The sequence below is a fragment of the Staurois parvus genome, unplaced genomic scaffold (assembly GCF_062004578.1).
Source record: "Staurois parvus isolate SC_StPar_1 unplaced genomic scaffold, SC_StPar_1.0 ptg000244l, whole genome shotgun sequence".
In the NCBI taxonomy this organism is placed as follows: Eukaryota; Metazoa; Chordata; class Amphibia; order Anura; family Ranidae; genus Staurois; species Staurois parvus.
The window spans coordinates 7,767,869-7,793,564 of NW_028318040.1; the positions used below are offsets into that span (position 1 = coordinate 7,767,869).

The 25,696-nt window shown below is 43.4% G+C and overlaps 1 protein-coding gene across 4 annotated transcripts in view; it reads left to right on the forward strand.

Annotated features, from left to right (window-relative positions):
- Nucleotides 1–889: 889 nt before the first annotated feature.
- Nucleotides 890–25,696, forward strand: part of PPP3CA (protein phosphatase 3 catalytic subunit alpha) — a 395,516-nt gene continuing 370,709 nt past the window's right edge. The window contains exon 1 of one of the 4 annotated variants that reach the window (XM_089680545.1): nt 890–1,550. In XM_089680545.1, the coding sequence (XP_089536671.1) occupies nt 1,493–1,550 (58 nt within the window). In that variant the 5' untranslated portion in view covers nt 890–1,492. The remainder of the gene's footprint in view (nt 1,551–25,696) is intronic. The other 3 variants (XM_089680547.1, XM_089680546.1, XM_089680548.1) reach the window with 3 other exon arrangements.

The window sequence follows — 25,696 nt, forward strand, 5'->3', positions numbered from 1 at the left end:
TTTAATTATAGCGCAAAAAGATAAAAACCGCACAGGCGAGCAAATACCACCAAAAGAAAGCTCTACTTGTGGGGAAAAAAGGACGTAAATTTTATTTGGGTGCAGTGTTGCATGACCACGCAATTGTCAGTTTAACACAGTGCTGTATCGCACAAAATGGCCTGGTCAAGGAAGGGGAGTAAATCCTCTGGACGGCAAGTGGTTAATGAAATGTCACTGTGAGACATTTCAATGAAGTTGGTAAAAAAAAAAAAAAAAGTGAACAGAACAATGCGCCATGATCCGCGCATCCAAACTGCAGCGATTTTATTGCACCGTACAGCAGCCACTGCATTGTAATGGAGCAGCTAGTGTGAATGATCCCTAAACCAGATAGGAGACAAGAAGAATGATTGGAAAGATACAATAACATTGAGATTAGACTAGAGAAATAGAATGAACATGCTGCATGAAATGTGGATGAAGTCATCCTTCGCCTCAGATGAGAGAATGAAATGCTGGGCGATAGAGAGGTGTGATGCCCCATATGCCATGAGATGTAATGGACGATGAGGAGCAGCCGGTGTCCTCAGTGACCCCAGTGTAGGGTGCAGTGAGGCGGTCCTTGTATACAGAGGACAGGGAGGACTCGGCTCGTCCTGTGTGAAGGAACAGAAGCCATTGCAGTCACTGAGTAATGAGCAGACAGCCCTAGGTTCACCATCACGCCTTCTCGTCAGCCCCTCATGTATAACCTGACAGGAAGCCGGCGGGGCCGTACACAGTGAGGAAGCCAATAAGGAGCGGCCCGCGGGCGACCAATCCAACGCGCTCACACGGCCTCCAATCTAGGCGGGCTTTACATAGCCGAGCATCCCCTGCCTAGCCTTGCCTTGCCTGCCTGCTGCATAGGAATCATTAGCGGGGCTTCTCCCTGCCAAGCCGTGCTCAGCACTGTGCTTTCCTCCGCCCACTCCACCTCCACTTCCTTGTCTGCAGCCAAAGTGACAGCGCACAGAGCCATAGTAACACCAGTCAGCTTTAGGGAAGGGAAATACCTGAAAGGGTTCCTTCTCCTGATTGATGGGCCTCCCGGACCAATAGGAGGAAGCGCTTGGGGAGCAAGGGGCGGGAGCAGAGTTGTAACCCAAGCTGGGCTGAGGATAGGTTGGGATCTGATGGTGTAGAGTGCTAGTGCCTTTGCATGTATGTATGTGTATGTGTGTGTGTGAGAGAGGGAGAGGGTGAGTGCGGGCTGTGCAGAGGCAGTCAGGGAATACAGTGTAGCAGTGTCTCTGTCTAGAGATAGGCTGTTGCATTTCAGTGCTAACTGCAGCAATCTGTGTCTATTTTTTTATTGTTTTGGGGGGGAGGGTTGTTGATCTACATGAGACTTCTCTTCATGCTGGTGATTCATATCTGAAGAGGGACAAATACGGCACAAGTTCACCTCCGAACCGGGATTTAAAGACATTCACCGTGTGACAGCCAGCAGTGCACACTCCATCTGGACATGTCTGAGCACAGGGCGATGGACCCCAAGTTGTCAACGTTAGACCGGGCGGTGAAAGGTAAGACAGCTGGGGGGCATCGGATCGGGGGGGTGACTGGGGCTTTGGGCTCAGATTTACATTGCAGTATTGGTGGGAGGGGGGCTGGCACCGTCTTCACTTCCTCCTCCCTCTGCTGTCATGATGTTGGGGGTGCTGAGCCCCCTTCTCTGATCGCACCTAGTATTGGGGTGCTGATCTGGTAGACTGCTGTTTGGTGAAGGATCACTGCAGTGACTCCTCTTCCCCAGAATCAGGGGGCTGTCTGCTACTGGAATCAGTCTATTGGGTGGGGTGGTATTAGGTTGTCAGGGGAGGATCTTACGTGTTCATTCCCTAAAACCCACAACATGAAAAACTAGCTACAATTCACACCATTCTGCCTCCAGGCACCCCCATTTCACACGTCCCCCTTGATTACATGGTAGACAGGTATAGCATTACAGTGCTGCAGGAGTGAAATGTATATATGGGGCTGGTAGATTTCCTAAATCTGCATGGGGCTGCTGGGTCTCCCAACGTCTGCATGGGGCTGCTGGGTCTCCCAACGTCTGCATGGGGCTGCTGGGTCTCCCAACGTCTGCATGGGGCTGCTGGGTCTCCCAACGTCTGCATGGGGCTGCTGGGTCTCCCAACGTCTGCATGGGGCTGCTGGGTCTCCCAACGTCTGCATGGGGCTGCTGGGTCTCCCAACGTCTGCATGGGGCTGCTGGGTCTCCCAACGTCTGCATGGGGCTGGTAGACTTCCAGGTCTGCATGGGGCTAGTAGATTTACCTCATCTACCTGGGGCTAGTAGCGTTCTCACATTTGCACAGAGCTGATAGATTTTCCCACATCTGCTGGGGCTAGTAGCTTTCCCACATCTAGATTAAGCTGGTGGATTTCCCACATCTGCATGAGGCTGGTAGCTTTCCCACATCTAGATGAGGCTGGTAGCTTTCCCACATCTAGATGAGGCTGGTAGCTTTCCCACATCTAGATGAAGCTGGTAGCTTTCCCACATCTAGATGAAGCTGGTAGCTTTCCCACATCTGCATGGAGCTGTTAGCTTTCCCACATCTGCATGGAGCTGGTAGCTTTCCCACATCTGCGTGGAGCTGGTAGCTTTCCCACATCTGCATGGAGCTGTTAGCTTTCCCACATCTGCATGAAGCTGGTAGCTTTCCCACATCTGCATGGAGCTGGTAGCTTTCCCACATCTGCGTGGAGCTGGTAGCTTTCCCACATCTGCGTGGAGCTGGTAGCTTTCCCACATCTGCGTGGAGCTGTTAGCTTTCCCACATCTGCATGGAGCTGTTAGCTTTCCCACATCTGCGTGGAGCTGGTAGCTTTCCCACATCTGCGTGGAGCTGGTAGCTTTCCCACATCTGCATGGAGCTGGTAGCTTTCCCACATCTGCAAGGGGCTAGTAGCTTTCCCACATCTAGATGAGGCTGGTGGATTTCCCACATCTGCATGAGGCTGGTAGCTTTCCCACATCTAGATGAAGCTGGTAGATTTCCCACATCTGGGGCTAGTAGCTTTCCCACATCTGGGGCTAGTAGCTTTCCCACATCTGCATGGGGCTGTTGGCTTTCCCACATCTGCATGGGGCTGTTGGCTTTCCCACATCTGCATGGGGCTGTTGGCTTTCCCACATCTGCATGGGGCTGGTAGCTTTCCCACATCTGCATGGGGCTGGTAGCTTTCCCATATCTGCATGGGGCTGGTGGATCTGTCACAACTCTATAGGGCTAGTAGTTTGGATGGAGGATTATGTTGATTTGCTCCTATGGTGTGGCCTTAAATCATTGCATATTGCACACTGCATCTCATGCCTTGATGTTTTCATTTTTTTTATTATGCAACAGCTAGGTATATATCTATCTCTCTATCTATCTATTTCCATCCATCAATGAATGTGCTAACTGTGATCTTGCCTGGGGCCAAGGTTGGATATGACACATTTTTGCCCGGCCTGCCGATACGGTTCCCTTTGCCACAATCATCTGACATTCCAGCGCTCACACTGAGATGTGATGTCATTCTGTTCTTTCTGACCCAATGGCTAGTGTCTTGTCAGTGGAAGTCTCGGTATATTTCAGTGCGGAGGTGCTGTGTTCCATACAATGGCTAATCACGTGTGCTGAATTCTTAGTTATTACAGTGTGGGAAGGAATGTTGCACCAAGGGATTGAAGGATGCCCTCGAGGAAGCTGTATTACTCGGAAAAACCCTGCAGTCAATATGTCCTCAAATTGGTGTCTCCTCTGGAGACAAGATTTAGTGATACATATAGTGAATACTTAACACTTTCTGTTAAGCTCTCTGCTTAACTCCATCATGGTCAGAAGAGGCCTCTAGCATGGCATCATTTCCAGATCCATGTCATATATTCTGCTTTCCTAATGCTGTTATGGATGTAGCTGTATTTATATGTATAGGTTTGTTCTTCTGTATGAATTGAAGATGAGTGAAGTAGAACGCTCCAGCCCATAGTGAATTCCTGAGTCTAGTACAAGGAGAGCTGCAAGTAGGAGCAGTGCCACATTCCATACTGGTTTGAAGTTAACCCTTATTTCATAAGGAGGCATCACTTTCTACAATGTGTGGTTTTGCCAAGAAAAACATTACAGAAGCAAGTCAAAATTCATATTTTACATTTTGTTTTAATGAAATATCAGGTTTTTATGTAATATACATGTATCTAAGGCAGCCTTTCTCAACCTTTTAACATCAGAGGACCCTTGATAAGAATTACTATAGCTACAGTTTTCTGGGTATTAGTGCAGTGGTCACTTGGAAGATTGCCCTTCACACTGGTGGTCAGTGGCAGGATTGCCCTTCACACTGGTGGTCAGTGGCAGGATTGCCCTTCACACTGGTGGTCAGTGGCAGGATTGCCCTTCGCACTGGTGGTCAGTGGCAGGATTGCCCTTCGCACTGGTGGTCAGTGGCAGGATTGCCCTTCGCACTGGTGGTCAGTGGCAGGATTGCCCTTCGCACTGGTGGTCAGTGGCAGGATTGCCCTTCACACTGGTGGTCATTGGCTGGATTGCCCTTCACACTGGTGGTCAGTGGCAGGATTGTCCTTCACACTGGTGGTCATAGGCTGGATTGCCCTTCACACTGGTGATCATAGGCTGGATTGCCCTTCACACTGGCGGTCAGTGGCAGGATTGCCCTTTACACTGGCGGTCAGTGGCAGGATTGCCCTTCACACTGGCGGTCAGTGGCAGGATTGCCCTTCACACTGGCGGTCAGTGGCAGGATTGCCCTTCACACTGGCGGTCAGTGGCAGGGCTGCCCTTCACACTGGCGGTCAGTGGCAGGGCTGCCCCTCACACTGGCGGTCAGTGGCAGGGCTGCCCCTCACACTGGCGGTCAGTGGCAGGGCTGCCCCTCACACTGGTGGTCAGTGGCATGGCAGGAATGCTCCTTACTCTGGTGAGTAGAATGCGTCTCACACTGGCGGGCAGTGGGTAGAATGCTCCTCACCCTGGTGGGTAGAATGCTCCTCACACTGGCGGGCAGTGGCGTGGCAGGAATGCTCCTCACACTGGCGGGTAGTAGCGTGGCAGGAATGCTCCTCACTCTGGTAGGTTTAATGCTCCTCACTCTGGTGGGTAGAATGCTCCTCACACTGGCAGGCAGTGGCGTGGCAGGAATGCTCCTCACTATGGTGGGTAGAATGCTCCCCACACTGGTGGGCAGTGGCGTGGCAGGAATGCTCCTCACTATGGTGGGTAGAATGCTCCTCGCAGTGGCGGGGCAGGAATGCTCCTCTGGTGGGTAGAATGCTCCTCACACTGGCAGGCAGTGGCGTGGCAGGAATGCTCCTCACTATGGTGGGTAGAATGCTCCCCACACTGGTGGGCAGTGGCGTGGCAGGAATGCTCCTCACACTGGCGGGCAGTGGCGTGGCAGGAATGCTCCTCACACTGGCGGGCAGTGGCGTGGCAGGAATGCTCCTCACACTGGCGGGCAGTGGCGTGGCAGGAATGCTCCTCACACTGGCGGGCAGTGGCGTGGCAAGAATGCTCCTCACACTGGCGGGCAGTGGCGTGGCAAGAATGCTCCTCACACTGGCGGGCAGTGGTGTGGCAGGAATGCTCCTCTGGTGGGTAGAATGCTCCTCACACTGGTGGGCAGTGGGTAGAATGCTCCTCTCAGTGGCGTGGCAGGAATGCTCCTCTGGTGGGTAGAATGCTCCTCACACTGGCGGGCAGTGGCGTGGCAGAAATTCTCCTCTTGTGGGTAGAATGCTCCTCACACTGGTGGGCAGTGGGTAAAATGCTCCTCACTGGCGGGTAGTGGCATGACAGGAATGCTCCTCTGGTGGGTAGAATGCTCCTCACACTGGTGGGCAGTGGCGTGGCAGGAATGCTCCTCACACTGGCGGGCAGTGGCGTGGCAGGAATGCTCCTCACACTGGCGGGCAGTGGCGTGGCAGGAATGCTCCTCACACTGGCGGGCAGTGGCGTGGCAGGAATGCTCCTCACACTGGCGGGCAGTGGCGTGGCAAGAATGCTCCTCACACTGGCGGGCAGTGGCGTGGCAGGAATGCTCCTCACTCTGGTGGGTAGAATGCTCCTCACACTGGTGGGCAGTGGGTAAAATGCTCCTCACTGGCGGGCAGTGGCATGACAGGAATGCTCCTCTGGTGGGTAGAATGCTCCTCACACTGGCGGGCAGTGGCGTGGCAGGAATGCTATTCACACTGGCGGGCAGTGGCGTGGCAGGAATGCTCCTCACACTGGCGGGCAGTGGCGTGGCAGGAATGCTCCTCACACTGGCGGGCAGTGGCGTGGCAGGAATGCTCCTCACTCTGGTGGGTAGAATGCTCCTCACACCTGTGGGCAGTGGCGTGGCAGGAATGCTCTGCACTCTGGTGGGTAGAATGCTTCTCACACTGGCAGGCATTGGGTAGAACGCACCCATATCAGTGGTGTCAGTGCTAGCAGAAAGAGGCAGAAATTGTTTATTGCTCAAGGAACCCCTAGAAACCTCATAAGCAACCATGGTTTTGAGAGGCTGATTTAAGGTCATAGACTTTCTATATACTGTGCTGGTCTTTCTGCAAAGCATCAGATGCTGGCTCCCAATCAATGACTGCAGAATACAAAGTGATGTGCTGGTTTGTCAGCAATTACACCTTGCTGTATTCACATGGGAATTGTTATGTTTTCAGAAGCGCAGCTTTATTAGGACCATGGATCATGGTTACAAATTACATATGAACAGGATGGACAACTCTCCGCCATTATAGAACACAAGATATTTACAGGGATGACTGTAACACTCATACTGCAGTGTCAGGACAAGAGGGATTTCCTTCTTCACCTCTTGAATCATATAAGATTTAATGCATACAGTCTTCATAAAAGAAAAAGCTCCTACATACGTATTTAGTTAATGCCATGGTGCAAATTACGATAAATCAAAACAACCAATAAGATTTAAACTTTTCCCTTTCCTGTGCAGCCAGCAAAACAAAAGCATGATCAACTAATGTGTGAAACTCACAACAATTAGATACAGTCCAGTATATGTATTTTTATGCAGTATAGTGATATCAAATAAGAGTAAGATGAATCTTCACAAAAACAAAGTTATCTAGTAGCTAACAGCTGTTGTGTTAACTTTTATATGTGTAAGTTCCCAGAGACCTTAGTAGAGTATTTCCTAATATCTGTGAGCTGATAGTAGACCGTGCTTGCAGGGCATTTTGGGGAAATGGCAATCATGCAGATAAGAAAATAATTTCTGGTCACTATAGTTTAATCCTCTATGATCATGCAGCCAAGAAAAGCTTTTCCATTTCATATAGTTTACTCCTCTACGATAATACATTTCCGGTCACTATAGTCTACTCCGCCATGATTATGTGGATAAGAAAATCCTTTCCAGTCACTATGATTTACTGCTCCATGATCATTCAAATTAGAAAAACATTTCTGATCACTCCATGATCATTGAGATTAGAAAACCATTTCCTGTCCGGCAGCACAGTGGCTAAATGGTTAGCACTTCCACCTGGCAGTACTAGGGTCGTCTGTTTCAATACCAACCACGGCACTACATGCCTGGAGTTTGCATGTTCTCCCTGTGCCTGCGTGGGTTTCTTCCGGGTACTCCAGTTTCCTCCCACACTCCAAAGACATGCTGGTAGGTTAATTGGATCCTGTCTAAGTTGGCCCTAGTATGTGTATGCATGAATGTGAGTTAGGGACCTTAGATTGTACACTCCTTGAGGGTTAGGGACTGATGTGAATGTACAATATATATGTAAAGTGCTGCATAAATGTATGGAGCTATATAAGTACCTATAATAAATAGACTACAGTTTACTCCTCTATGCTCATTCGGATAAGAAAACCTTTTGTGATCACCTTCGCTTACTCCACTATGGTCCTACAGATAAGGACACCTTTTCTGGTCCCCCAGTTTACTCTATGATCATACAGATGAAAAACAAAACAATCACTCCAGAAACACTTCACCAGGTACATAGACAAGAACAGCTACAGTTCAAGACTTGCGACCATGAATAAAAGAAAAACATAAAGAATAGAGCAGCATAATCGGAATCATAAAATCTCCACTGTCCACCTGGACAAAGTGTTCATATTATATACATTAACAGAATAACCACAGGTAATATATCGAAAACAGTCTAACAAAATATATTAGATCACCCTAAGTAAAGGCCGATGCAGGCCCATCCTCCAGTCCCCCGACACCCAACAGAAACAAAAAACTCACTGGGAGGCAGAGGGAGCTATAGCATCTTCAGGGAGCTAAATATAAAAACCTAAACAACCCAGAGTATAAATCCTCCCCAAAGCCAGTAGGGTGCGGAGTCCACTAATGAAGGGGGCAGGATAGCTACCTTCAGATGACACAAGGCCATGGCCTATGTTTACTATAGTTTACTCCCCTATGATCATACAGATTTCCAGTCACTATAGTTTACTCCCCTATGGTCATACAGATTTCCGGTCACTATAGTTTACTCCCCTATGCTCATACAGATTTCCAGTCACTATAGTTTGCTCCCCTATGATCATACTGATTTCCGGTCACTATAATTTACTCCCCTATGATAATACAGATTTCCAGTCACTATGGTTTACTCCCCTATGATCATACAGATTTCCGGTCACTATGGTTTACTCCCCTATGATCATACAGATTTCCGGTCACTATGGTTTACTCCCCTATGATCATACAGATTTCCGGTCACTATGGTTTACTCCCCTATGATCATACAGATTTCCGGTCACTTTAGTTTACTCCCCTATGATCTTACAGATTTTCGGTCACTTTAGTTTACTCCCCTATGATCATACAGATTTCCGGTCACTATGGTTTACTCCCCTATGATCATACAGATTTCTGGTCACTTTGGTTTACTCCCCTATGATCTTACAGATTTTTGGTCACTTTAGTTTACTCCCCTATGATCATACAGATTTCCGGTCACTTTAGTTTACTCCCCTATGATCTTACAGATTTTCGGTCACTTTAGTTTACTCCCCTATGATCATACAGATTTCCGGTCACTATAATTTACTCCCCTATGATAATACAGATTTCTGGTCACTATGGTTTACTCCCCTATGATCATACAGATTTCCGGTCACTATGGTTTACTCCCCTATGATCATACAGATTTCCGGTCACTATGGTTTACTCCCCTATGATCATACAGATTTTCGGTCACTATGGTTTACTCTCCTATAATCATACAGATTTTCGGTCACTTTAGTTTACTCCCCTATGATAATACAGATTTCCGGTCACTATAGTTTACTCCCCTATGATCATACAGATTTCCGGTCACTATAGTTTACTCCCCTATGATCATACAGATTTTCGGTCACTTTGGTTTACTCTTCTATAATCACACAGATTTTCAGTCACTTTAGTTTACTCCCCTATGATAATACAGATTTCCGGTCACTATAGTTTACTCCCCTATGATCATACAGATTTTCGGTCACTTTAGTTTACTCCCCTATGATAATACAGATTTCCGGTCACTATGGTTTACTCCCCTATGATCATACAGATTTCTGGTCACTATAGTTTACTCCCCTATGATCATACAGATTTTCGGTCACTTTAGTTTACTCCCCTATGATAATACAGATTTCCGGTCACTATGGTTTACTCCCCTATGATCATACAGATTTCTGGTCACTATAGTTTACTCCCCTATGATCATACAGATTTTCGGTCACTTTAGTTTACTCCCCTATGATAATACAGATTTCCGGTCACTATAGTTTACTCCCCTATGATCATACAGATTTCCGGTCACTATGGTTTACTCCCCTATGATCTTACAGATTTTTGGTCACTTTAGTTTACTCCCCTATGATCATACAGATTTCCGGTCACTTTAGTTTACTCCCCTATGATCTTACAGATTTTCGGTCACTTTAGTTTACTCCCCTATGATCATACAGATTTCCGGTCACTTTAGTTTACTCCCCTATGATCTTACAGATTTTCGGTCACTATGGTTTACTCCCCTATGATCATACAGATTTCCGGTCACTATAATTTACTCCCCTATGATAATACAGATTTCCGGTCACTATGGTTTACTCCCCTATGATCATACAGATTTCCGGTCACTATGGTTTACTCCCCTATGATCATACAGATTTTCGGTCACTATGGTTTACTCTCCTATGATCATACAGATTTTTGGTCACTTTAGTTTACTCCCCTATGATCATACAGATTTTCGGTCACTATGGTTTACTCCCCTATGATCATACAGATTTCCGGTCACTATGGTTTACTCCCGTATGATCATACAGATTTACGGTCACTATGGTTTACTTCCCGTATGATCATACAGATTTACGGTCACTATGGTTTACTTCCCTTATGATCATACAGATTTTCGGTCACTTTAGTTTACTCCCCTATGATCATACAGATTTTGGTCACTATGGTTTACACCCCTCCCCAGTAAGTTGGCACATTTTGGTTCTGCAATGCACATCTCTCCACAAGACTAAACACGTTCTTTAGGAAAACACATTTTTTCAGCCAGACTCAGAAAAATATCATAGAGAAGATGGCATACAGCCTGCCTTCTGAAGGCATTTGTTTCATCATGCTTTTGTTTTAGTACATCAGGCCATCCTTCATTGTAAGGCCTCATGCACACTGGGCCTCAAAAATGCCATGTTTGATTTTTTATTTTTTTTTATTTTTCTTCTAAATGCTCCTCCATGTTAGCCTATGTTTTAATGCGCATATAGGTCTTTACAGGTGTTTAGAGACAGCAAAAATTAAGCCAGAGCCAGCATGTTCAGGAGAGGAACGTTTTGTCACTAAAAATGCCCAACGTGTGTAAATGCATCCAAACGCAAATTAATGCTAAGCACGTCAAGCACTTGAGAGTTCATTCATTTCGGTGGCCAGAATAAATTTATATTCTGGCCAATGAAATTAATGAATACTCAAGCGCTTAACACGCCTAAACATGTTTGTAAAAACGTTGCTTTAGGAGTGTATTTGATGCTGCTTTTCTCCTGCCATGAGAAAGGCTTTTAGAAGAGCTGAGCAAACTCTGTGTGCATGGAGCCTAAATCTGCCAACCGGCAGTAACTTGATGTTCTGAGATCACCCCGTGCCTCTACATGCTAGGGATTTCCATCTTCACCTATCAGAAGGTCTCTGCAGTCTAACTGAGGATATGCATAGTCATTCAGGAAGAAGTCATTCATATCCCTTCTCCACCTCCTTTTCAGTATAAAACCTTACAGCTACAGGGACTTCAAGCCTATATTCTGACCTGGCTATAAGGGGTTGTGGATCATTTATTTAAAAACAGAAGTAAAGTGAACCTGTTAGGATAGAAGTATGGCAGCTGCCATCCCTGACTTGTTCTGACTTGAATGATCTTGGACTGTCGTCCTCACCCTTCCTTTATGGTTGGATGAGTCAGATACAAGTATGTGTATATTAGGTGTCAGAACACCTAATGTACATAGGCTTGGCCCATCTCAAAGACTCAGTAGCTCCCATGTTTCTGCCCTGAAAGGCTACCTCTAAAGCAGTGTTTCTCAACTCCAGTCCTCATGGACCCCCAACAGGTAATGTTTTCAGGATTTCCCTCAGATGAAACAGCTGTGGTAATTACTAAGGCAGTGAAACTGATCAAATCACCTGTGCAAAATAATGGAAATCCTGAAAACATGACCTGTTGGGGGTCCATGAGGACTGGAGTTGAGAAACACTGCTCTAAAGAGACCTGTCACCAACATGAAGATCTTCAGGTAAATGCACAGAAAGACAAATGTTTATTTGCAGCACTTTTAATTTTTTTTATTGACTTTCAATATACCTTTGAACTTGTTAGCAAATTTGACTACTTTAGAAGAGTCAATTTCCTAGCCTAGCCCCCTCCCTCTTTGTACACCATAGCCTTCGCCTATACTGGGAGTGTCTAATTACTTTTATGCTGACCCAGCTCCTCTGCCCTTCCCTTCACCACCCTGCAAAACCCTTTATGTAGCTACTGGAGGTGGAGTGAAAAGAAAATACTATAAATAAGGGTCACTTGAGTGATGGCTCTGAGGCTGCTGGTGCTGCTGACATTTTATCTAAGATGATGATACCCAACAGCACTCTCAGTGCTTTTGGATGTCTGCATAAAGAAGGTCTTACCTGTAAATATCATGCATACAATCTGTGGAATGCTCATACAATATTATAGGAAGTTTGTTGCCAAATTGAAGTACAGTGCCTTGAAAAAGTATTCATACCCCTTGACATTTTCCACGTTTTGTCATGTTACAACTAAAAACGTAAATGTGTTTTATTTGGATTTTATGTGATGGACCAACACATTAATTGTGAAGTGGAAGGAAAATGATAAATGGTTTTCAAAATTTTTAACAAATATCTGAAAAGTGTGGCATGCATTTGTATTCATCCCCCTGTACTCTGATACCCCGAACTAAAATCTAGTGGAACCAATTGCCTTCAGAAGTCCCCGAATTAGCAAATTGAGTCCATCTGTGTGTAATTTATTCTCAGTATAAATACAGCTGTTCTGTGAAGCCCTCAGAGGTTTGTTAGAGAACATTAGTGAACAAACAGCATCATGAAGGCCAAAGAACACACCAGACAGGTCAGGGGTAAATTTGTGGAGAAGTTTAAAGCAAGGTTAGGGTTATAAAAATAATCCCAAGCTTTGAACACCTCACAGAGCACTGTTCAATCCATCATCCGAAAATGGAAAGCGTATGGCACAACTGCAAACCTACCAAGACATGGCCGTTCACCTAAACTGACAGGCCGAGCAAGGAGAGCATTAATCAGAGAAGCAGCCAAGAGGCCCATGGTAACTCTGGAAGAGCTGCAGAGATCCACCGCTCAGGTGGGAGAATCTGTCCACAGGACAACTATTAGTCATGCACTCCACAAATCTGGCCTTTATGAAAGAGTGGCAAGAAGAAAGCCATTGTTGAAAGAAAGCCATAAGAAGTCCTGTTTGGAGTTTGCGAAAAACCATGTAGGGGACATAGCAAACATGTGGAAGAAGGTGCTCTGGTCAGATGAGACCAAAATTGAACTTTTTGGTCTAAAAGCAAAACGCTATGTGTGGTGGAAAACTAACACTGCACATCACCCTGAACATACCATCCCCACCATGAAACACGGTGGGAGCAGCACCATGTTGTGGGTATGCTTTTGTTCAGCAAGGACAGGGAAGCTGGTCAGAGTTGATGGGAAGATGGATAGAGCCAAATACAGGGCAATCTTAGAAGAAAACCTGTTAGATAGAATCTGCAAAAGACTTGAGACTGGGGCGGAGGTTCACCTTCCAGCAGGACACTGACCCTAAACATACAGCCAGAGCTACAATGGAATAGTTTAGATCAAAGCATATTCATGTGTTAGAACTAGCCCAGTCAAAGTCCAGACCTAAATCTGTGGCAAGACTTGAAAATTGCTGTTCACAGACACTCTCCATCCAATCTGACAGAGCTTGAGCTATTTTGTAAAGAAGAATGGGGAAAAATGTCACTCTCTAGATATGCAAAGCTGGTAGAGACATACCCAAAAAGACTTGGAGCTTTAGTTGCAGCAAAAGGTGAATCTACAAAGTATTGCCCTGGGGGTGCTGAATACAAATGCACACCACACTATTAAGATATTTATTTGTAAAAAAATTTGAAAACCATTTATCATTTTCTTTCCACTTCACAATTATGTGTCACTTTGTGTTGGCCTATCACATAAAATCCCCATAAAATACATTTACATTTTTGGTTGTAACATGACAAAATGTGGAAAATTTCAAAGGGGTATGAACACTTTTTCAAGGCAATGTATCTGGTAACAGAGTCCCTGCTTTGCATCGTAAAGAATTTTTTATTTGCACATATGTTAAAATCTGCATTGTTCACATGTGTTAAGTAAATGGATACCAAACATGTTAAGCCTTTAAATTGCTTGTGCCCATGAGATGAGAAACAACTACTGTACCCAAAATTCTCCATAGGCGATGCTTTAAATGCCTCTGTAGGTAATCAATTAAGAATTAATGGTGAGTGATTGCCTTAGAATAATTGCTCCCACTCCTATGTTTACTGCGATACTTTAACAGGTTGTGCAATCACTGTTTACATACACATGCACAGGACAACTGAGTTACTTTTACATTTCTTTTCTTATTTATTATAATTTACATTTACCCTTTTTAACTGTTTTTTTTTTTTTTTGCCATCACAAGAAATCTAACAGGCCCCTGGTATGATAGCATTGTGCAGGTGATAAGTACAATTTTTGGAGAAATCGGGAGTCTGTTAAACCCTTAACCACTTGCCCTCCAGAGGATTTACCCCCCTTCCTGACCAGGCCATTGCGCGATCATGCAATGCTGTACCCAAATTAAATTTGTAGTTGTTTTCCCACAAATAGAGCTTTCTTTTGGTGGCAATTGACCGCCTCTGCATGTTTTTTATTTTTTGCGGTATAAAAACAAAAAAAAGACTGCCAATTTTGAGAAAAAACAATATTTTTGACTTTTTGCTATTATGTCCAGTAATAAAAAATGTAAATAAAATTTCATCATAAATTTAGGCCAAAATGTACTCTGCTACATGTCTTTGCTAAATAAAAAATCCCAATATGTGTAAATTAATTGGTTTATGTGAAAGTTATGGCATCTATAGAAGGCGGTATAGATGCTGGAATTTTTTTTTTCCATACTAGCAATGGTGGCGATCAGCAACTTATAGGGGGACTGAGGGGGAACTGTCACTGACATCCCCAGTGACACCAATACAGTGATCGGTGCTAATAAAAAGCACTGACACTGTACTAATGACACTGGGAAGGAAGGGGTTAACCCTTAGATCGCCCCAGATGTTAACTGTATTTTGTGTGCTGTTTTGCTGTGTGTGTTTCGCTGGAAGCACACTGTTTTGTATGGCTCTGCATAGCAGAGCCATACAAAGCAGCATGCAGAAGCTGACGGGAGAGATCTGTATATTTTGCATACTGGTCTCTCCCCTGTCCGTGACACACACAGTGATCGCCGCGCCCCCTACCCGGAAATGCAAAATCACATTTATATACAGTATCTCACGGAAGTGAGTACACCCCTCACATGTTTGTAAATATTTTATCTTTTCATGTGACAACACTGAAGAAATGACACTTTGCTACAATGTAAAGTAGTGAGTGTACAGCTTGTATAACAGTGTAAATTTGCTGTCCCTTCAAAATAACTCAGCACACAGCTATTAATATCTAAATCGCAGGCAACAAAAGTGAGTACACCCCTAAGTGAAAATGTCCAAATTGGGCCCAAAGTATCAATATTTTGTGTGGCAGCCATTATTTTCCAGCACAGCCTTAACCTTCTTGGGCATGGAGTTCACCAGAGCTTCACAGGCTGCCACTGGAGTCCTCTTCCACTCCTCCATGACGACATCACGGAGCTGGTAGATGTTAGAGACCTTGCGCTCCTCTACCTTCTGTTTGAGGATTCCCCACAGATGCTCAATAGTTTTTAGGCCAGGAGACATGCTTGACCAGTCCATCACCTTTACCCTCAGCTTCTTTAGCAAGGCAGTGGTTGTCTTGGAGGTGTGTTTGGGGTCGTTATCATGTTGGAATACTGCCCTGCGGCCCAGTCTCCGAAGGGAGGGGATCATACTCTGCTTAAGTGTGTCACAGTACATGTTGGCATTTATGGTTCCCTCAATGAACTGTAGTTCCCCAGTACCAGCAGCACTCATGCAGCCCCAGACCATGACACTCCCACCACCATGCTTGACTGTAGGCAAGACACACTTGTCTTTGTACTCCTCACCTGGTTGCTGCCACACATGCTTGACACCCTCTGAACCAAATAAGTTTATCTTGGTCTCATCAGACCACAGGACATGATTCCAGTAATCCATGTCCTTAGTCTGCTTGTCTTCAGAAAACTGTTTGCGAGCTTTCTTGTGCATCATCTTTAGCAGAGGCTTCCTTCTGGGATGACAGCCATGCAGACCAATTTGATGCAGTGTGCGGCGTATGGTCTGAGCTCTGACAGGCTGACCCCCCCACCCCTTCAACCTCTGCAGCAATGCTGGCAGCACCCATACATCTATTTCCCAAAGGCAATCTCTGGATATGACACTGAGCACGTGCACTCAACTTCTTTGGTCGACCATGGTGAGGTATGTTCTGAGTGGAAACTGTCCTGTTAAACCTATGTATGATCTTAGCCACTGTGCTGAAGCTGTTTCAGGGTCTTGGCAATTTCCTTATAGCCTAGGCCATCTTTATGTAGAGCAACAATTCTTTTTTTCAGATCCTCAGAGAATTCTTTGCCATGAGGTGCCATGTTGAACTTCCAGTGACCAGTATGAGAGAGTGAGAGCGATAACACCAAATTTAACACACCCGCTCCCCATTCACACCTGTGACCTTGTAACACTGAGTCACATGACACTGGGGAGGGAAAATGGCTAATGGGCCCAATTTGGACATTTTCACTTAGGGGTGTACTCACATTTGTTTCCACATTTGTTGCCAGCGATTTAGATATTAATAGCTGTGTGTTGTTGTTTTGAGGGGACAACAAATTTACACTGTTATACAAGCTGTACACTCACTACTTTACATTGTAGCAAAGTGTCATTTCTTCAGTGTTGTCACATGAAAAGATAAAATATTTACAAAATATGTGAGGGGTGTACTCACTTCTGTGAGATACTGTACGTAATTTTGCGCACCCCTGTCACTCTGTAGCAGTATTTCTGCTATAGTGCAGGGGAAAAGTGGTTAATCTCTTCCCTGCCATCCACTGCAACCGATGAAGCACAGGAGAGGAGCAGGAAAACCGTGGAGCCATGTCTAGATCACTGAAGCTGACAATAGATGGATCAAAATGTGTTCGGTTCAACAGGAACTGGCTCAGTTGTAATCAATCAATTGCTGTCCCTGTTTGTGAGTAGTTTAATGATGTGCTGTCAATTGGCTGATCGGTGTATTCTGACAGTGGAGGAGTCCTCACTGTTATAATACAATTGCACAGCGGGGAGAATCCCCCCATACACCTCTCCTGTGTGGATGGGGGAATTCGTTCATTTTTTTTTTCCCGATCAGACTGCTGGCTGATTGGAATAAAAAGTGATCAATGTATGGCCAGCTTTATACTGGATAGATGAACAAAATTGTTACTGTAGCTATGAGTTTGTTTTAACTCCTTGAGTTTCAGGATGTCTTTAGACTGCTTTGGGATTCCTAAAGCTGACCAGAGAGGGGAGGATTCTCCATGCACACAAACCAGGAATTTGCAATGAGCCCAGGTGGACTAATCTTACCACGGGCTCCCTTAGGCTGGCCATACACTATACAATTTTCTGTCCACTTTCTGCCCAATTTCCTTTAGATTTACCTTCAACTGTGTGGTGCAGGGGCCTGCCTAATTGGATACAACTGAAAGTGTTGTTTGGGTTTGACCTCATATTATATGGTTTTTGGTAAATCTAAAGCAAAAATCTCAAAAAAATTGTATAGTGTATGGCCAGCCTTAGACATTAAATTGTAAGAGGAATTCTGGGTAAAATGTTTGAGAGGCTGCGTTCAGTTAAGAGTTGTCATACTAGGAGAGGAAGTATGTTACAGGCAGGATCATCAGGTGAAATTAAAGGTTGAAAAAAATTGAATGCAGGCACCATATCTACATTTTAGCTTTTTTCAACTTACAAGGTACTTGGGGCCTCAAATGTGGCCCCAGATATCACCAAAGGGTTGCATAAAATATGAAAGACTTAAGACTTACAAGAAAGGAGGGTCATAGACTGTGCTAGGTGAGTTATTGGAGACTAGGGTCACGTTGTTAGAGACTGGAAACATGTTACATGAAACTGCTAGTGATCACCACTACTACAGACCCATTACAAATCAAAACTCCCATTGATCACTGCTGGGTCTGAGGGCCACACAGCAAACACCAAAGGGCCGCAGATTGAGCACAAGGAATCTAGAGACTAGTAAGCTGCAGTATGTTTAATTATTGGTTTAGATAAATCCTTGTAGAGATGGCTACAAGGAAAGGTGCTAGTATAACCCTATAATGTTGCGCTCCCAAAACACTCCAATATATATATATAATCACTGATCTATGTCCTGAAAACATATGCAAAAAAGTGAAAAAAATTTATAATGAATACCTTAACCAAATGACATATAAAATTTACTTAATTAATTTTAAAAAATATCCGTGATTATACCTCCGAGTGACGTTGCAGTCCCACCCCTACGCGTTACGCCACTGGTCACGTGGCTTCATCAGGGGGATTTGATTGGTCACCAATCAAATCCCCCTGATGAAGCCACGTGACCAGTGGCGTAACGCGTAGGGGTGGGACTGCAACGTCACTCGGAGGGAGTCAGTTCGTTTGCCGCACCACGGGTGCATGCCTCTTACAGTCAGCGGAGGACTCGGTCTACATTGTGATACGCTTTTATTTGAATACAACACATGTGAGTGCAATACTTGGAGTCAATAAAGCCAATCTTTAAAAAGGATAAAACACCATGTTTAGATCTTTTTCCTTTGTGGAGAGTCGTATAGAGATGAGAGTATAGAGGAGTTGAATCCTCTGGAGCAGGGATCAGTCCCAGAGCATATATCAGCAACAACGGATATCCATTATTTCAAAAGAAAGAGTCTTAATCAAGCAGGTTCCATAGGAGGAGAACCAAAAGCGCATATAGCCTAATTATAGGCAGATAAGGAGGTGAGCGTACATCTGCACTAATGGGAGGATTCACAATCGGTCACGGATTTACATGCAATCATGGATTGAAGATTAATTAAAGCACAAAGTCACTTTTATTTATATGAGACACTGTTTTCACAGATACATCAATTAATTTATTTATTCATACTTATTTAAATCATTTGTATATATTTCCTTTTATAAGTGAAGTAATATTAATTTAGGTACTCTTTAATCACAGATTTTATTTTAGTATAATCACGGATATTTTTTAAAATTAATTAAGTAAATTTTATATGTCATTTGGTTAAGGTATTCATTATAAATTTTTTTCACTTTTTTGCATATGTTTTCAGGACATAGATCAGTGATTATATATATATATTGGAGTGTTTTGGGAGCGCAACATTATAGGGTTATACTCACAATTTTTTACACATTGGTAGTTATGTGTTAGATGTTTGCGATCCTACCATATAGAGGATATACATTTTATGTTGTATATTAGGGTGACCTTTTGTTTTTTTTGGCTCGCAAGATACTTTAAATATTTGATGTAAAAGGTGCTGTAACCCAAAGTAACTAGCCAAATGCCAACTTTCTTTAATTTAAAGCTTAAGAATGCTGAAAGATGCTTTGGCTATTGGTCTCTGCACTTTGCTGATTGCACTTGTCAAACAAGCCTGACAGTGTCTTAGATACAGCAGTCTGGTGGCCTTTAATCAGGATGCTATAGATCTATGGTGATGTATTTTTTCCTTGTCAATGACCGTGATCTGTTTACTACAATTGGTATAGTAAGCAAGCATCAGACAATGATTACATAATACACTCTGCTTCTGACAAACTAGAACAAAGATGTCATCTTTATTTGTAAGGACATAAATGTTGTTTGTGTAAACACTGTCATGTTTATTTATCGACACTATAAGATTGATGTTTTGATAAAAACATAGCCCTCTATAAATCTATTCTAGTGACTTCCCATTCTAAGCCAGAATGCCTTTTACTTTTTTAGTTTGTGTAGTGTGTTTAAGGCTGGCCATACACTATACAACTTTCTGGCCAATTTCTGCCCAGTTTCCTTTAGATTTACCTTCAACTATGTCGTGCCTAATGTGATATAATTGAAAGTGTTGTTTAGGTTTGACCTCGTATTATATGGTTTTTGGTAAATCTAAAGCAAAATTCTCAAGAAAATTGTATAATGTATGGCCTGCCTTAGGCTGGCCATACAATATACAATTTTCTGTCCAATTTCTGCCCAATTTCCTTTAGATTTACCTTCAACTATGTGATGCAAGAACCTACCTAATTGGATACAATTGAATGTGTTGTTAGGTTTGTCCTCTTATTATATGGTTTTTTGGAAATCTAAACCAAAAATCTCAAGAAACTTTGTATAATGTATGGCCAGCCCTAGTCTTGTTTATACACAGTAATTATAAACTCCTACTAACACCTACATATTTATTGCAAGAGAGGATGTGTATTGGGGCTGAAAGCCAGCCAGTGCAATAAGGTGACACTAATGCAGGCCATAGATGGGTCGAAAATCGGCCGATTTTTCGGCCGAAAATAAAATCGGCCGATTTTCGGATCGTTAGTGGGCTATTTGGTCGGCCGTTTTTCGGTATTTTGGCCGTTTTTTTTTCTGTAAAGTTGGAAAAAAATCGGCCGATTTTGCCGATCGGCCGATTTTCGCGGCAATTAGTGGGCAAATCGGCCGATTTTTTGCCGATAAAAAATCTGCACATGAGCAGTGACCTGCAAGAGGAAGACAAAAAGAAGAAGAAGAAGAAGAGGAGGATGAAGAAGAGGAGGATGAAGAAGAGGAGGATGAAGAAGAGGAGGATGAAGAAGAGGAGGATGAAGAAGAGGAGGATGAAGAAGAGGAGGATGAAGAAGAAGAAGAGGATGAGGATGAAGAAGAGGATGAGGATGAAGAAGATGAGGAGGATGAAGAAGAAGAAGAAGAAGAGGATGAAGATGAAGAAGAAGAAGAAGAAGAGGATGAAGAAGAAGAAGAGGATGAGGATGTAGAAGAAGAAGAAGAAGAAGAGGATGAAGAAGAAGAAGAGGATGAGGAAGAAGAAGAGGATGAGGATGAGGATGAAGAAGAAGAAGAGGATGAAGAAGATGAAGAAGAAGAAGAAGAAGAGGATGAAGAAGAGGATGAAGAAGAAGAGGATGAAGAAGAAGAAGAGGATGAAGAAGAAGAAGAGGATGAAGAAGAAGAAGAGGATGAAGAAGAAGAAGAGGATGAAGAAGAAGAAGAGGATGAAGAAGAAGAAGAGGATGAAGAAGAAGAAGAGGATGAAGAAGAAGAAGAGGATGAAGAAGAAGAAGAGGATGAAGAAGAAGAAGAGGATGAAGAAGAAGAAGAGGATGAAGAAGAAGAAGAGGAAGAGGATGAAGAAGAAGAAGAGGAAGAGGATGAAGAAGAAGAAGAAGAAGAAGAGGATGAGGATGTAGAAGAAGAAGAGGATGTAGAAGAAGAAGAAGAAGAAGAGGATGAGGATGTAGAAGAAGAAGAGGATGAGGATGAAGAAGAAGAAGAGGATGAGGATGTAGAAGAAGAAGAGGATGAGGATGTAGAAGAAGAAGAGGATGAGGATGAGGATGAGGATGAAGAAGAAGAAGAGGATGAAGAAGAAGAGGAAGAGGATGAAGAAGAAGAGGAAGAGGATGAAGAAGAAGAGGAAGAGGATGAAGAAGAAGAAGAAGAAGAAGAAGAAGAAGAGGATGAGGATGTAGAAGAAGAAGAAGAAGAGGATGAAGAAGAAGAAGAGGATGAAGAAGAGGATGAGGATGAAGAAGAGGATGAAGAAGAGGATGAGGATGAAGAAGAGGATGAAGAAGAGGATGAGGATGTAGAAGAAGAAGAGGATGAGGATGAGGATGTAGAAGAAGAAGAGGATGAGGATGTAGAAGAAGAAGAAGAAGAGGATGAGGATGTAGAAGAAGAAGAAGAAGAGGATGAGGATGTAGAAGAAGAAGAAGAAGAGGATGAGGATGTAGAAGAAGAAGAAGAAGAGGATGAGGATGTAGAAGAAGAAGAAGAGGATGAGGATGTAGAAGAAGATGAGGATGAAGAAGAAGAAGAAGAGGATGAGGATGAAGAAGAAGAAGAAGAGGATGAGGATGTAGAAGAGGATGAGGATGAGGATGTAGAAGAGGATGAGGATGAGGATGTAGAAGAGGATGAGGATGTAGAAGAGGATGAGGATGAGGATGTAGAAGAGGATGAGGATGTAGAAGAGGATGAGGATGAGGATGTAGAAGAGGATGAGGATGTAGAAGAGGATGAGGAAGAAGAAGAGGATGAGGAAGAAGAAGAGGATGAGGAAGAAGAAGAGGATGAGGATGAGGAAGAAGAAGAGGATGAGGATGAGGAAGAAGAAGAGGATGAGGATGAGGAAGAAGAAGAGGATGAGGAAGAAGAAGAGGATGAGGATGAGGAAGAAGAAGAGGATGAGGATGTAGAAGAAGATGAGGATGAGGAAGAAAAGGATGAGGATGAGGAAGAAGAGGATGAGGATGAGGAAGAAGAGGATGAGGATGAGGAAGAGGATGAGGAAGAAGAGGAAGAGGATGAGGAAGAAGAGGAAGAGGATGAGGAAGAAGAGGAAGAGGATGAGGAAGAAGAGGATGAGGAGGAGGATGAAGAAGAAGATGAGGAGGAGGATGAAGAAGAAGATGAGGAGGAGGATGAAGAAGAAGATGAGGAGGAGGATGAAGAAGAAGATGAGGAGGAGGATGAAGAAGATGAGGATGATGAAGAGGATGAAGAAGGATGAAAATAAGAAGAATTCCAGTCCAGCAAAAAGTGTCTCTGCAGAGAGCTCCGCTATTTCTGACAGTTCTCTGACAGTTCTTTGACATTTACAGCGGTTGCAACAATGTATCTATTTGTTTCCGAATAAAAACATCTGTATCCTAAATGGAAACAAATAGATACAATGTTTCAACCGCTGTAAATGTGAAGAAACTGTCAGAAATAGCGGAGCTCTCTGCAGGGACACTGTAGAAGGGATGAAAATCGGCCGATTTTTTTTTTTTTTTTTTTTTTTTTTTTTTTTTTTTTTTCACCATTGATGGTAACGTCGGCCGCTTGAACGTCCGAATTTTCATTTTTTAAAAGAAAAATCTGCCGTTTTTCTCCCCATCTATGGCCTGCATAACAGACCAAACCTGTTTTTGAGTTTTCTTTTTTTTTTAATCCTTAATTTATTTTAAATCCCATTACCAGCATATGGGGGTCGTACGTGGATGTGATCTAAAAGCCCCAATTCATCCAGACTGCTGATTTAAGGCCCCATGTTTTAACTGGCAGAAATTCAAGCTGTGGGTCGCCCTGCAAGCACCACCCTGCTTGACAAAAGTTGAGTTAATAATCCAGGTGCAAGATGATCAGCCAAATGGTGACTACAACATATAAGATACAGTCACTGTTTGGTAGCAAGACTACATTCAGGCAGATATCAACTTAGGGAAACAAATCATATAGATTGTGCAAAGACCTGATCCTCCACCATATATGTTCCTCGAGTGCCGTTGCTGCCTGAATACGGTAGCCAGCAGTGGAGGTGTCTAATGGTTTGGTTTGGGAGTCAATTGGTTTCTATCTTGTTCAGCCTGTTTATGTTGGCCTTTAGAGTTCAATGACAAAGACTTCAGGGGGTCCTATTGATTTACCTAGATGTTGGAAAGTTCCCAAAACCTGACACTTGGGGAAAAAAAAGTAGCTACATTGGAACCCATAAATTCACAAAATATGACTTTTTGCCATTAGCACAAGGATGCAAGGTGTGTTATATAATATCACCCTCTCCCTCAAACCAACAAATGCTTTTTGGTGGTACACATTGATGAACCCCCTACACGCCTGCTTAGGTTATTTAATATAGGACATATATAGAACATTGCAAATAGATGCTCAACCATGTGGTCATCGAGTGCCGCCTCTGCCTGCATATAATAGCCAGCAGAGGAGATTCCTAACAGCATGGATGGGGGAATCAATTGATTTTCCCTTGTTCGACCTGCGTATGGTGGCCTTTAGAGTCCCATGACTTAGACTTTCGGGGGTCTTACTGGCCTAGGTGTTGGAAGATTCCCAAAGCCTGACACTTTGGAAAACCAAACAAGCTACATTGGAACCCAGAAATGCACACAATATGACTTTCTATTTGAACAGGGATAAAAGGCATGTGATATAATACCAATCTCTCCCTCAAAACTACAAACGCTTTTTGGTGGTAATTGTTAATAAACCCCTACACACCTTCTCTAATTAGAACGTGTAGGGACCATCACCAATGAACATTGCAAAACAAAAGATTTCCCAGAAGCACTTACCAGCCAGCCTGTGAAACAACCAATTTGGCCCTGTCTGTTGCGTTAAAAACAGAGGGTTTTCTTTGCACACATTTTCAAATACATGTGTAAGCCACAGTCCCACGTCAAGGGTCCTCTGTGTACTGTGGACCTAACCACCCTCTCCCTCAAAACTACAAACGCTTTTTGGTGGTAATTGTTGAAAACCCCTACACACCCTCTCTAATTAGAACACGTAGGGACCATCACCAATGAACATCAAGTTAGGATATAAAATATGTTGTGTAAGGACCTGATCCACCACCATATACTGTATATGGTCCTTGTAAAACATTTTTTTTTTTATTTAAATGTAATTTTTATTGATAGATTAGAGAGCCTTAGTACATAATTTCTACACAGTAAGGCAAATTGTATAGCAAACACCATAATCAGGATTGAACAGATAAAATAGTTGACATAGACCGCTCAAAGAAAAAAATTAACAGTAACAAAATGTCAATGAGATAACACAACAGGAAAAAAACTGATGACTGTACTAGGCAGAAGGTAGCCCAAAACTCTTGTGAGCCGTTCTGTTCCCCACCATGATCTGGAATTTAGATATTGATGTGAGATAACTGGATCAGCTAGAAATAGTTACAGCTGTAGATAGCAAAACCCGTGATGTATTTCGTTGTCTGTTTTCAGATTGAATTGGGCAAGTGGATCTGTGGTTTTATGATGAGGTACAATTTTTTCATAAGTTTTACTAAAAGCATAAATCTCTCGACATTGGTGCACTATGTTGTTTTTTTTTTCCTTTTTATGTTGGTTTCTGATGTGGGCTTGACACATGAGAAAATGAGTACTAGTGGGGGCAAGCCTACCACTCTGGCAGTCATGAAAGTAATATATCAAAGGACGTACATGTGTGAGTTTGGATGTGTGTGTGGTTTTCCTGTGGGCTGCTCATCCTCAGTCAGCCCTGGATCTTTGTATCGCTGCAGATTTTACAAATTCTGTATTCAGTTTCTTTACTGTACCACTGTTGTCAGTGGTGCTAATGCATAAACATAATTTTGTCATTTGGAGACATGTATGCCTTATATGCCAGGGTTTTTTCTTTCATCCAGTCCAGAACTGATGCTGATGTCCATATGTGAACCTGAGATTGAAAAACAGCTCAGCTGGGGTAAAGACTGATGAGATTGGAATCCCTATTCTGAGTAATTTGTTTTCTGTATTCAGCTAGTACTGGACCATTTTACCAGCTGATTGTTCTAAGATAATGTGTATCTTTAGTGTCAGTAAAGAGTGGCATGTCTACAGATCATGGGGCCTCATAGCAACATTTTTAGAGGATCTTATGGTGACCCCCCTTCTGTCATTGACCTTAAAGTGTTACTAAACCTAGGACCCTGCATTCACTATATCTGGTCTCCCACAGTATACACAACATGGAAATACAATAATTTAAGAAATATACACTGCTCTTCTAAAACACATCAGATCTTAATGGGGAAATATATCATGCTGGATATCTATACTGATATGGACTGGGTAATGTGTTAGGAATATAAGGATGCCCCATCATTTGATAG